Below are 12,679 nucleotides of genomic sequence, written 5' to 3'. Positions count from 1 at the left end.
GTCCTTGCGATTGATACACGTCTTCAAAGATAGTGTGACCCTTGGGCTGAATGAAAGAAAGAGCAGAAGGGAGAGGGTGATCCTGGATGTACACAAGTTCTGGGGAAGGCACCTGGCACAACAGGGCCCAGATCCTGAATAGGGCTGTTACCCGCACAAAATGCTCTGTTACACACTCTAGGGGCACCCATTTTTACCCAGTTCCTAGGGCTCAGGGCGTAACCTTCTGCGGGTTTGCAGCATCTTTTACCAGTGAAAAGTAATATCCTTCTCCTCTGTTTATTAACAATTACCAAGCACAATACACATGCTAAGCATACAATGCCATGCTCACCGGTCCTGATCAGGCAGGCGGACTTCCCCTGTTGGCCAGGCAGGGTCGGTCTCGTCTGGATTCTGGTAGCTGCATGTCACAGTCGTGCAGAGGATTCTTACCAGCTTTGATCTTAGGCTGAGTCCTGGAGGTGAGTTCTTCTTCCAGTTCTTTCCCTCTTCCTTCTCCGCTGGTCTCCTTCTTGGACCCCAGTTTATAGAGTGAAACTTGAGTCCTGCTTAGCTGCACCTTAACTAATCATTGTACTAAAATGTTACTAACCAATCCTAACATAGTGTAACGAAGTTCTCTAACCTAATCACTCCCCACCACTTTAATTAATTTACACCAAGCAAAATGTATTGTGTAACCGACTGAAACAATTAAAGAACCAGGCAGAGACCATACAAATAAACAATAGGGAAGTGGGGACCATAATGACAAAACAATAAAGAAATGAGGATTTCACAACCACAACTATTGATGAGTGATTTCTCGACAGACAGACTGCCATCAAACTACGTTTTCTTTAACTGTCTCAAGATCCGTTTCTTTATCTGGTGGTGATGGGTGCTATTAGGATGGCGTCTCCTTCTTAACAGCCCGATATGACATTGTTTTAATGTAATTTAGATGGAATGTGGGGATGTGACTTCCTGCTTCTCAGCTAATGGCTGCTGCTCTCCTAATCGGGCTGCAGACAAAGGCCTTAGGCCTTACAATATGGCGACAGGGCAAGGCCTTATCCCTACAGGGCCTCTGGAGCCTGTGGCAATACATAGAATCAAATCCTAATAATGAGACAGTAAAATTCAGAGACTGGGTCAGATTTCACCCTCCCTCTTCCATGCACTGACTCCAAGACCGTCCACGTCCAGGATTATGGGGCGAACCCGGCCTCTCAGTGCTGCTGTTTGATTTCAGCCTTTTGGTTCTTGCTTATGACCAAAAAATATTTCCGCCTCCCCTTTTCTCCCCGAGCGTGAAACGAGCCAATCAGAGCTGGGCTGCAGGGTCTTTTCATTAGTCCCAGTCTGGTGCGGGGAGGAAGGAGGTATATTTGTTTAATTTTGCACTATCCGGAAAGAGAAGAGACGTCTGGCCACATGTGAAGGGAACATCAGTGACATGCAAACATCTGCTTTTTCAGAACCACAGTAACTCGGACGTCGTGTCCATTGACTGTAATGTGAAATTAGCATCCAATGAAGAAATCAACTTTCACCTACGTGGCAATCTGTGGCTGGAGTCACTGAAAGCAGTAAGTACAGCAGCTGGAGCCGTGCCACAGCTGCCGTCAAACAGAAAGAGCCTTACAGTGAAACGTTACAGGGCAAACAGACTGGTTTTCTCCCAAGCACAGACGCATGCGTTTTGATTCTCGCATTCACAGACGATTTATTCAGCTGCAATTAACCCTCCATCCTAATCCACAATCTCCGGAGGCAGCTCACCATGGAGAATGTAATACTGAGCCTTACACAGCCTGTTTCTTCTTCCAAGTGCTTTGCCATCGTTACCTAATTAATCCAACACCCCTGGGAGGTGGGTAGAGGCTGAGGTCTAGGGCTAACCTCATGGCTGGCGTGAACCGGCCCAATTCTATGACGTTAGTAGAGATTCCCCTTCTCACCCCGGGTCTGAATTTGTCCCATAGAGACGAGGGGTCACTGATGTCAGTAAAACTCTGCTGATCTACAACAGCGGCCGGGCCGGCCCAAGGCCGTGTAGGGAGGATAACAACTCAGAGCTAGCACAGGGGTTACGGCCCAGTCCTTCCTATGCCCCACCCATTTCCCTCGTTCTGTGATGCCCACTTGGGGGGGAGGAGCAGCGCTGAACAGCTAATATTCATTCCCCAGGATGCAGCAGGTAAATGGAGGTGACACCAGATCTCATTTGCTTCACCTTCAGCCTCGCCGCTGGGCCCATCAGCAAGGGCAACTTGGACAGCCAGATTGGTCCCTCGCCCAACATTACAGCCCCTCACGTTAACGGGCAGGGTCCAGCCTCACTGGGGCGCGCCAAGGGGCCGGTGAACCTGTCTCAGGGAATGTGAACTGGCATTTTCTGTGGGTGGCTTCTAGGCGCCTGCAGTTGGCTCAGCAATGAGTCTTGCACCTCGACAGCTCCAGCAGGGACCCAGCGGGGCCCATAATGACCAAAAGCTGTTGCCATTTGATGGCCATTCAGTGGCCTGTATTACATGTTTGGTGGTCTCTGGCCAGGTTCTAGTGGATGGGGCCCACCCCATAAGACCCACCGTGGCAGATGTTGACAATCCTCTTGCCCATAAAGGTGGCTCCTCTAGATTATGATGGGGCACATTGGCTGGGCTGTCCCATGCAGAGAGCCAGCGTGTCAGTCCCCAGGGCTCTCGCTCCAGCCAACCCATCCCTGCACTGCATGGCACTCGCGTCCCCTTCCATTGCAGCTGCCCTTTGGAACATCCCTGGCCTGGCTCAGTGTCACATTCTAGGCTCACACCGGGCCTGGGGCCGATTCTCACTGTTGGTCTGTCTCTGCAGCTGAAGTTCAGGTCCCTGAAGCTCACGACGAATGCAGCTCTGCAGCGACAGTTTCGTAGCCCCTTCATCTTTCGGGAGGAGGACCCCAGTCGGCAGGTGAGCTGCTTGAGCTCTTGACTATATTCCCCAGTGGTGGGTGCGCAGATGTTTGCATTGAAGGGAGGGGATGGAGAAAGCCCTAAGAGGGGCTGGGCTGCATCTGGCTACTGTGGAAAAGAAATCAGAGCAACTCCAGACCAGCCGGGTGGGCAGGCTGCCGGAGAGAGCTGGTGATTCAGAATAAGGCGGATTCGGGTGCTACCTTTCCCTACCCCTCAACCTGCCGACGGGGCTCTCAGCTACTGGGATGAAATCAGGGGAAGCTGCAGCCGGAGCTGAGACTGACTGATTTCACGGTGCCCAGGACAGACTGCCAGAGCTTTCCCATCCCCCAGCTCAGCAGAGGAGGAAAGTGAGGAAGAAGCAAGTTACATACACTCCCATGCACACAGGCCCAACCGTCCCACCCCAGTGACTGGAGAAAGGGGAGAACTAAGGTCTGTGAAAGCCCCTCTGGTGCTCAGATACTGAGGAGCATTGTACAAAACAGAAAAGACAAGAGTGTCGCAGCCAGGTCCGAGGCCAATGAGATCCCTCGGTTTGCTTAGCCACTTCCAGGCTGCGAGCGCATGTGGGGTTTGCAGGTATTTTCTTTGCTTTTGTCGATTTGCGCTTGAGCGGACGTGTTTCAGGCACTTCGCGAATGGCTTTTGTCAGACCCAACTCTCCTTCGCTCTGCTCTGCGGGCGGCAGGGCAGGCTGGGGGATCTCCGGTTATTTCACCCTTGCGGCTGGTTTCTCTGAGTTATTTGGGGATCTCCACACGCCCCCGGAGCCCAAACGCACCAGTGTCTCTAGGACACAGCAGCTGGTGGCACCAAACAATAATGCCAAGGGGCAAAACATTTTTAAAAATCCACTAGAGACCAACTGGATCCAGTGCCACGCCTCAGAAGGCCCAGGGATCTGGCAGAGGGGAAGCGACATGGCCGGCAGCGGCAGCAGCAGCAATCAGTTCACGTGTGACACCGCGTGGGTCCGTCTACGCTGCAGTTAGCGATGCGATTGCAGCCTGGGCTGTATAGCAGTGAAGGGTCAGTGGCATGTTGGAGGCCGCCCAGATCCCTGGGCACACGCTCGCATGGCTGCCGTGTCATCACTGCGGGTTTCAGCCAGGCTCGCTAGATTAAAGCTGTTGTGGGTATGCTGGCCACAGCTGCCATCACCCCTTTACTGGCAGCACAAATATACCCTAAGAGATGTGGGGGGGTGCAACAGAGGACTCCACATAGTCCAGGCAAGGCCACTTGAAGCCACTGGGTCATGCGGTGTGTCCTAAAAGCAGCCCATCAGGGTCTCTTCCAGGAGGGAGTTCCACAGACAAGCACCATTGGTGGAGGACACCTGGTCCCCAGCCTGGGGCTGCCAGGTAGGGCAGAGGGCCCAGAGCGATGGGCAGAGGAAGCGGGGCAATGAAGTGGCCTCCAGAGGGACTGTTCTGTTAAAAGGAGCTTTATCCAAATAGTCGTTGTGGGGCGGCTGGTTGGTACTGGCTAAACTGCGTCTCCGGGGCTGAATGGCTGGGGAGCGCCGGAATTCCCTGATCGCTAGGCTCAGGGCCTCATCCACTGCCTTCAGCCCCACAGTTCCAGCAGCAGATGCCAGGCTGCGGTCCCCTGGCAGGGGAAGGTCTTCCTGGAGCAGGGACATTGCTGTGCAAGCCGCCCGTGCTCCCTCTTCCCAGCAGGCTCAGAGCCACGGCAGGGCCTGCTGGAAGGCTCCATGCCAGGCTCCCAGGAGATGGAATCACTCAGCAGGGACAGGCAGTGTGGCTGGATGACCCACTCTTGCCTCTGGAGGGTCCATGCCGTCTGTCAGCCTTCAGAGCTGCCCTCCCCTCAGCGGTTGGCGGCAGCAGCATTGCCACGTGCCTGCCCACAGGGCAAACTCCAGCGTGGCCAACTGTCGTGATTTCATTGCAGCTCTCACAGCATTTGGTGGTTTTCTTAAACCTCCAGCTCCTGGAGTCCTGTGATTCCATGAGAATCTCAGCTGTCCTTGAGCAAAACAAAGTAGGTGTCAGGCCCTTGTGGTCGCAGAGCAAAGCTTGAAAATGTGGCTGAAAGGAGTGTTTTCACACATGACTCCTTTCCCCGCGGGGTTTGTGTGCAGACGTGTCTGAGGCAGATCCAGCCAAGCCAGAGTCCTGCTCCCACCATGTCACCAAGTTCCCAGCTGGGCCCAGAAAGAATGGAGCGCTGCTGCCCTCTGCTGGCTGCAGGCTTCATCTTCTAGCCAGGAGCCCTGCTAGCCGTCCTGGGCTGCTACAGACTCTGCAAAGGGACTAGAGAGATGTCCGTCCATCGCAGGCAGGTCCACTGTTAGCCTGAACCTCACTGCCTGCAGACACCCACATTCTAACACCTGCAACCAGGTCACAGCAAGAAATGTTTAGTCGTTCTTGAAAATCTACGGCAGGTACAAAAACTGTTTTATTCGGTTTCAGGCCGCTTGCAGACCCTGTGTCCCGTTGAGTACCATGTCCCCTTTCCTGTAGGGCCCTATGTAAGGCAGACACAGCCTGACAGAGCAGTGTGCCTGTTCCCAGGCCTGAGCCCCTGTGATCCTGTTCCTTCCTAACTGCTGCCTCGAAAGCGATGGATTGATGTGCAGGTGCACTTGAATTTGAGATGAAGCCCTGGTCCACCCTGGGGATTCCAGCTGTCTGCACCCACCCAGCAGAGTGGCTGCACCAATGCAAAGCCCTGGTGTCCACTGGCAAAGCTGCCATGTGCACCAGTGAGCCGGCTGGTGCAAGCTCTGGCAAGCCAGAGCTCTAGGCGAGGGGCTGGCACCAGTAAGCTACTCTGCCGGCTGAAATCAGGGCACAGCCAGAGGCAGAGAAGGCCTAAAAGTGGCATGCAGGGGGGCAGCACTTGGGGGAGAGGGGAAGCACTCTGCAAACCCAAGTACGTTCATCTCACAGAGCTTCCTATTGCAGGTAACGTTTGAAATCTCCAAGCAAGAAGAGTCCAAGATCCCGATCTGGATCATCCTCGGCAGCACGCTCGGAGGGCTCCTGTTGCTCGCGCTGCTTGTCCTGGCTCTATGGAAGGTAAGGCTGGTCCCACAGCAGAGCTCATTTTCCATCCAGCACTCGGGGCAGACATGTCTCACGCGGTCGGGACAAGCTGACGCCATTTCCCTGCACAGTCACTATTCCTTTGTCATCGACCCATCAATATTAAGGCCAGAAGGGACCGTTGTGATCTCTGACCTTCAACATGACGGACCTTTGGTGACGTTGCTGTAGCCTCTGCCTGCTCCCCAGAACCAGTACCCAGCCCCACCCCACGCCCTCGGGCTCTGTGCATCCCCCTGCACAGCACGCCTGGGTTTGATGACTCAGTGTTGTAAACTAAAATGCCCTCCGCTGGAAGTCAAGGGACTCCTCCAGGAGGGACAAGCCTCAGCTGCAACTTGAGTTCCCAATATGACCCCAAACTTTCAACCAGCCTGCAACCCACGCTGCTTGGATGGCTTGGAAACGGTCATGGTCAGGCTTGATGCCCAGTGCCCTGGAAGGGAGATGAGGAAGCCCCCAGTGCCCTCCACACTCTCCTTGTCCCGTTTCTTGCCTGTTTGTGGCGGAGGCGAAGAGAACAGCCCACTCCCCAGCCCAGCTTTAGACTCACCTCTAGGCCCAGATTGGGTTCCTCACCTCCCACTTGAGTTTCTGGGGCTGGGAGCAGGGCTACGCAGCACCCCAGGGGAACAGGCTGAACGGGCATGTTAGAGGGACAGGGTCACGCAGAATGCCAGTCCTGGGTAAAGAGAGAGGAGAAGAGAGGCTGGTCCCTGGCTGCCAGGGATTTGGTCTGATAAACATTATCAAACTGGCAATGCAAAAAGCAGCACTGGAGTGGAGTGAGACCAAAACCCCCTGGGGGTCAGTGCCAGCTTTGCTCACAGCTGGGCAGACCATTAAATTCCCCCGGGCGTAGTGAATTGTACAGCCGGATACTGGCCATGGCGAAGACGAAGGTCCCCTCGCCTGGCATGCCAATGGGATACTCCAGGGAAAGGTGGCAAAGGCCCAAGGTCCCTGATGTGCCCTGGAGATGAAGTCCCTTCCTGAGCCTGTGTTTAGGGATGGGTTTAACCTTGGCTTCTTAGAGCTTGCACGGTACCTTGCAGTTGCTCTTACCAGCAAATCTTTGATAAACCTACACCAAGTTTTGTCCACAACTAGGGCATGACTGACTAGATTGCACTTCCCAAGAGGGCCCCTTCTCAGGCAGGTAAGATTGCTGGTTCAACAGACGGGGTGTGGGCAGGCAGGTTTTTCTGCTCATTGTCAACCTGGAGCGGGGGGTAGGGGCAGGCAGAGCACATCCAGCCCAGACTGCCCTGTCTTTGCTCCAATGTTTTAAGTCTGTCAAAAACCCTGCTCCCAAAAGTCTATGGCAAGACTGCCGTTGACTGTAATGGGACCAGGATTTGCTCCGTTTGGAACAGGGGACCCTGGCATTTACAGTTCACGTGAACATTTCAAAAAAGCAGCAATTTTTGGGTTTGTGGCTCGACCTAGGAAAAGACATCGACACCCAGTGCCACATCCTGGCTTTGTCTGAAAACCTTTGAACATGTGAGATGCTTCTTTTCCACCAGGCTGCCCAGCAGCAGTGAATAAACACAGATGCTTTTTTTTAAAGCTTCAGAGAAATCCCACAAGAATTTCTCCCTCTAAAGCAGCGATACTCAGAAGGAGGCTCAGGAGCCACAAATGGCTCTTTAATGTGTCTCCTGAGGCTCTTTGCCACACAGGATATTAAAACACTGCATGATTTAATTATTAACCAATCAGGAAGCTTTTACTGTGTTATTAACCAGTTGTAGACAACTTGGTCTGTCATTTTGCTGTGAGAATAACCTATACAGTAAAAGCTGCATTATCCCACACTTCACCAACCGGATAGCTCCCAATTCAAACCTTCCATCTAGTAACCAGGACTGGTGTACTGCCCAGGAGGTTATGTAACTGCACATTCTGCACTCTACTTCAATGCAAAAGAGGCAGAAGACACGTAAGCAAGCTGATATCAAGGATTTATTCAAAAAAGCAACTTCCAGGGTGTGTCATAGGGTCATTACAGATTCAGCCCAATCTCCTACACCTTCTCCAACTACAATGATAATTGATGTTAATAATAATGATCCTGAGGCACTGCAAGATCCTGAAGTGCCTTCTAAATCATCAAAGATTAAACTATATTCAGTACAGTTTTCATGTTAAGTGTATTTTCAGTCACCTGGGTGTATGCCACGTGCGGCCCACAGTGATATGTAGTGTCTTGAAATAACCTACTGTATAGAAAACTTTACCTGTGTACCCCTAAGTGCTTCAAGAAACCAAGCCCTCTGCAGTGCAGTGCTACTACCTGCATACTGCACTGGATTTTATACTTTATTCATTTGATTGTATTCTAATTCTTTGAAATTGGTAAAACCAGATCATTCTCAGTGAACCAGAATATTTGATTAACCGGCACCACTCATTCTCCCAACATGCCAGATAACAAAACTTTTCCTGTATATGGTAAATGAAACAGTGAATTCACACTCCTGTGGCTCTTTTGGGTAATATGGATCATTAATTTCACTCCTGAATTACTGAGATCTGGATATCACTGTTCTAAAGGGACAGAAACGCTGAGGCTCCACACCATGTTTTGTAAAAAGCACATTTACCGATCAACACACTAAAACCAAATGACGAAAAACTAAAAACTCTCTGCCATGAGTGCAGGGGGCTAGATGACCTCTCAAGGTCCCTTCCAGTCCCGCGATTCTATGATTCTACTCTTTGCCATTGATACTTCTGGCTGAGTCACCTTGGACAGATGAGTCAGTTTCACTTCCTGCCTTTCAAACACCAGCAGGTGCTGCAGTGTTTCAAGGAAATTTAAATGCAGGCCATTTGAAAAGCTTTTTGCTGGATTTTTCTTTATAATGTCAAACCCATTTTTGTCAAAATTAAATTTTCCAAACCCTTGTTATTGTCAAAAAAATTAAATGTGGGCCCTTCACTGCCTGACAATATCCCTTTGAAAGAAATGCACTTCAACATAAGCAGCTGAAGTAATGGTGGGTTGTTTTTTTGTTTTTTGTTTTTTGTCTTTTCTTTAATTCCTACAGCTTGGATTTTTTAAAAGTGCCAGTCGCAAGAGAGATACAGAACAGGAGCAGAATGCCAAAGTATTAGAATGAGGCTTCCCCAGCGAGGGCCTGTGAAGCTAATCTATCTATCATCCTGTTCCTATTAATTTACAGCTTACGGAGTATATGTTTGTCTTGATGCCAAAGGATGTGGGTGTGGAACTCCGTTTGCATCGAGATGAGAATACATCCCTTTGTGTGAAATTATCTAAATAAAACCTATTCGCTGGCTATATGCCACGGGAGCACAAGCATCAAAAGGTACTTCAAACTGGTTTTAAATAGCTCTGTTCTGCCTAGTCACAGGCAGCTGTGCAAATCTGAGAGAGAGAGAAAGAGAGAGAACCAAGGGCAATAACAGAATAGGGGTGGTTATTATGATTAATTTTTTCATGCTAAGGATTGCAAGTTTAATGACATGCTACAGATCTAAAAAACAAGCCAGTCAGATTACTTGTGAGAGATGTGAGATTAGGGTGAAATCTCAGGAGATTTACAGTAGCTAATTTTCATGCCTGAGTTGTATAAAATCCCACTGATTGATTGCACCTCCTGTTCTTGAACTTCTTAATCGGCATTATGGATGGGATCTGAGAGCCTTTCTAGCTAAAAGACATAGAAAGTCTAGTTCCCAACTGTTAAGCTGTAGCAACAGTAAACCTGCATTTATTGTTTGTTCATTTAAATGGCCTCATGCACTGTGGGTAATGTCTGTTCAAAATGTAGTGTTCAAAAAGAGTTGGAGGGGATAGACGTTGTGCAGAGCATACTTTTGCTGCTGCTACTGCTACTAAACAGTACTTCTGAGATACCTCATAGTAAAGGTTAACATCTGGATTATTCAGACTAGGCGTACGTGTCAGTAAAATGCCAAATGTGAATTCTCCAAGTGCATGATTTGCCTGAGGAAATAAGATTTCTCCAGTGAAGCAAAGCAGAGCTGGCTCAGGCCAATACAAAACCACAGATCCCCAAGTGTTTTACATGTTCTGAGTGGAGAGTTTAATGCAGAGATTTTAATTTGCTTTCTTTTTAATGCACTGAATACAATTAATAGCAAATTAAAGCACCTTAATGCAAAACTTCAGTGTCCAGCTGTATATACTTATTCTGAAAATATTTACCTGTTTAAACACAAAAAACATCAAAAAACCAGTTTGAAGTGTTTTCTACAAACTGTGCAATTTCAAAGAGTATGCGTGCAACAGGAATCCAGACATGTATTATAATTGTATATACTTTGTGTAATGCAGAGATGATCAGTGCTGTTTGACAAAAGTCTTTTCTTTTGCATAATATAATTATTTATGCTAATATTAACTTTACAACTGAAAAGAAAGAAAGCAGACGTCCACCCAATGTGTAATAAAGTCTGTTAAATACTGTTTTCGTATTTTTTAAGGATAAAAAAATACAGTATTTTTAAAAATTCATAGTTTCAACTACCATTCTGTGCTAAACCATTTTCACCAATTATCATCTAGAATTGGATTGAATTGTTCACATGCCTTTAGAATAGAGTGGAAAGAGGAACTATAATTATACTATTTCTGCCTTTATTTATTTTGACAATAAATATATTTTCCAGAATGACTATATTGAAGCCTTCTTTTAAAGGGACACTGTCAGGTTAAAAAAAATAAATTCGTATGCTTGCAGCACGAGTATCCCATTCTGGGCCCATCCATACACACGTTGCAGCATCAGATCCTTTGAGCCTTATCGTTGTGTTAAAACTTTCGATTATTTAAACTGAAAAACAAATCTAATTGACTTTTTTCTGTTTCTGCTTTTCTTGAGTTTTGCATTCCTCAGCTTGAGCAAGGGAAGGTCTAGTCAGTTTCATTATTTCTAGTCAATTTTACTTGCATGTTCTCCTGCAGGAGCCCAAGCCTGTAATGGGGCGGCAACTGCTTCAGGGAGTTGTTTATTTACATTTGTTTCCATTGGCGATTTTAAACAAAGAATGGAACTAGCTATGTTAGTTTTAGGCTTTGTGAATGATTAGCATGGGGGTGCCTGGTTTACAAAACTGAATGGAGATTTTTGACCTGACGTTGTCCCTTTATTTCAATATTATATTGGGAGTAGCAGATGTTTCCCATCACAAGAGTACATTTTCTTATTGAGCTGGATTAGCTAAAATCTTGGCCATTGTACAGAGTTTCGTTTTTCCCCTTTCATGAGTAATCAATTTTCAGAAATCTTGCAAAATAATCTTGTTGAAAGTATTTAAATGGAAGGCTGCATAAAGAACATCGAAGTCATCAATTCATCCTCACACAAGCTCTCTCTTTGACCAACATCAGAACCAACAACAAAAACCCCAAACCCAACAACAAAAAACAAACAAGCCACCACACATTGTTCAGTAGCTTGTTCATTTCAGATGTTGGTGATGAGAAAATTGATTTTCTTTTTCAAATCCAAAACTTTAGCTTATCATTAGCATTTCCCCATATTTTAAAGAACTTCAATATACATGAAATAGAAAAACCTCAAGGTCAAAATTCACTGGGGCCTGATTTTGCACCGTTGAAGTCAACTGGCACTTTGCCACTTTCTGCGGTGGGCACAGAATAAGACCAACAGTGAATAAGGGACAGTGTAAATAGAATACCCAACGTTGCTGTAGGGTAGAGGTCTTTCCACTGACAACCAAACGGATGAAACGTAGCAACTTCGTATTAATTCTGTTCCTTAAAACCAAAGAAAATGATTGTCCGATCAGTTCTTGTTTGTACTATACTGATAATGGAAAAATAAAAGCTTTTATCATGTATTCCACCAGTCTCATAAAGAACAAAATCAGCATGACCATCTTCATCGGGACTGTGAGGCGTCTGGCCGGTGCCTTGTTCTGAGATGCATCTGAAGTTCACATTGCTCCTGTATATAGGAAATGTTCCACTGGCAAGTGCTAGTTTACATGGTTAGCAAGTTTCAATTTGATGGACGTGCTTTGCCAAAACTTGCCACTGCTGTATAATATGCAAACAATGTGCTTGTACACAGGGTATGTAAATATGCTTCGAAATGTGCAGCTCTACTTTGTAACACTGAACTGCTGGGAAATACAATTTGAAGATTTGTGTACATGGTCTTAGTGGTCAGCTTTGACTATTTATTTTTTCATGTTTTCTTCTGTCGTGATGCTGCTGAAATCAGCAAGGATCAGGTTGTCCCTGCAATGTTAGCAAATAGAATGTGGTTTCACGCTGCACCGTTCGTTCTCAAGGTGTCTCAGAAGCACATGGAATGAATGAGTTACTGGTCATAGACCAGTGGTGGAGACAAGCATAGTGAATGCAGCAACAACTCAGAACCTTTGTACGCCAAGGCCCCAGTTCTCTGGGCTGTTTGAGCAGGAACACAGAAGGGGAGTCTAAAGGGCTTGGTTGTTTTTTGCATTGTCCTCAGGATACATTAGATCAGCCTTAATGCTGCTCTAACCTATACTTCACTGCAGAGGCATCCATGGGGCTGTTGTATCAGCTCAGAGTACCTGGAGCACAATGCCATTCCAGCAGTGCAGCTTGCCAAGAAAGCCCCTTTGCTAACAGGGGAGTTCTGCTGCTGT

At 47.9% G+C, this 12,679-nt stretch overlaps 1 protein-coding gene across 5 annotated transcripts in view; it reads left to right on the top strand.

Moving 5' to 3' along the window:
* The window catches only part of ITGA11 (integrin subunit alpha 11), a 192,204-nt gene extending 180,039 nt beyond the window's left edge, over positions 1 to 12,165 (top strand). For 2 of the 5 annotated variants that reach the window (XM_050967522.1, XM_050967520.1), the window contains exons 27-30: positions 1,464 to 1,574; positions 2,842 to 2,937; positions 5,882 to 5,995; positions 9,214 to 12,165. In XM_050967522.1, coding sequence (XP_050823479.1) covers positions 1,464 to 1,574; positions 2,842 to 2,937; positions 5,882 to 5,995; positions 9,214 to 9,315 — 423 coding nt within the window. In that variant the 3' untranslated portion in view covers positions 9,316 to 12,165. Of the gene's footprint in view, positions 1 to 1,463; positions 1,575 to 2,841; positions 2,938 to 5,881; positions 5,996 to 7,132; positions 7,182 to 9,078 lie in introns of all 5 variants that reach the window. The other 3 variants (XM_050967524.1, XM_050967525.1, XM_050967521.1) reach the window with 3 other exon arrangements.
* The last annotated feature ends 514 nt before the right edge of the window (positions 12,166 to 12,679 follow it).

Source organism: Gopherus flavomarginatus, chromosome 9, assembly GCF_025201925.1.
Source record: "Gopherus flavomarginatus isolate rGopFla2 chromosome 9, rGopFla2.mat.asm, whole genome shotgun sequence".
In the NCBI taxonomy this organism is placed as follows: domain Eukaryota; kingdom Metazoa; phylum Chordata; order Testudines; family Testudinidae; genus Gopherus; species Gopherus flavomarginatus.
The sequence above is the reverse complement of the archived record's forward strand: the minus strand, read 5'-3'. Positions and strand labels throughout refer to the sequence as shown.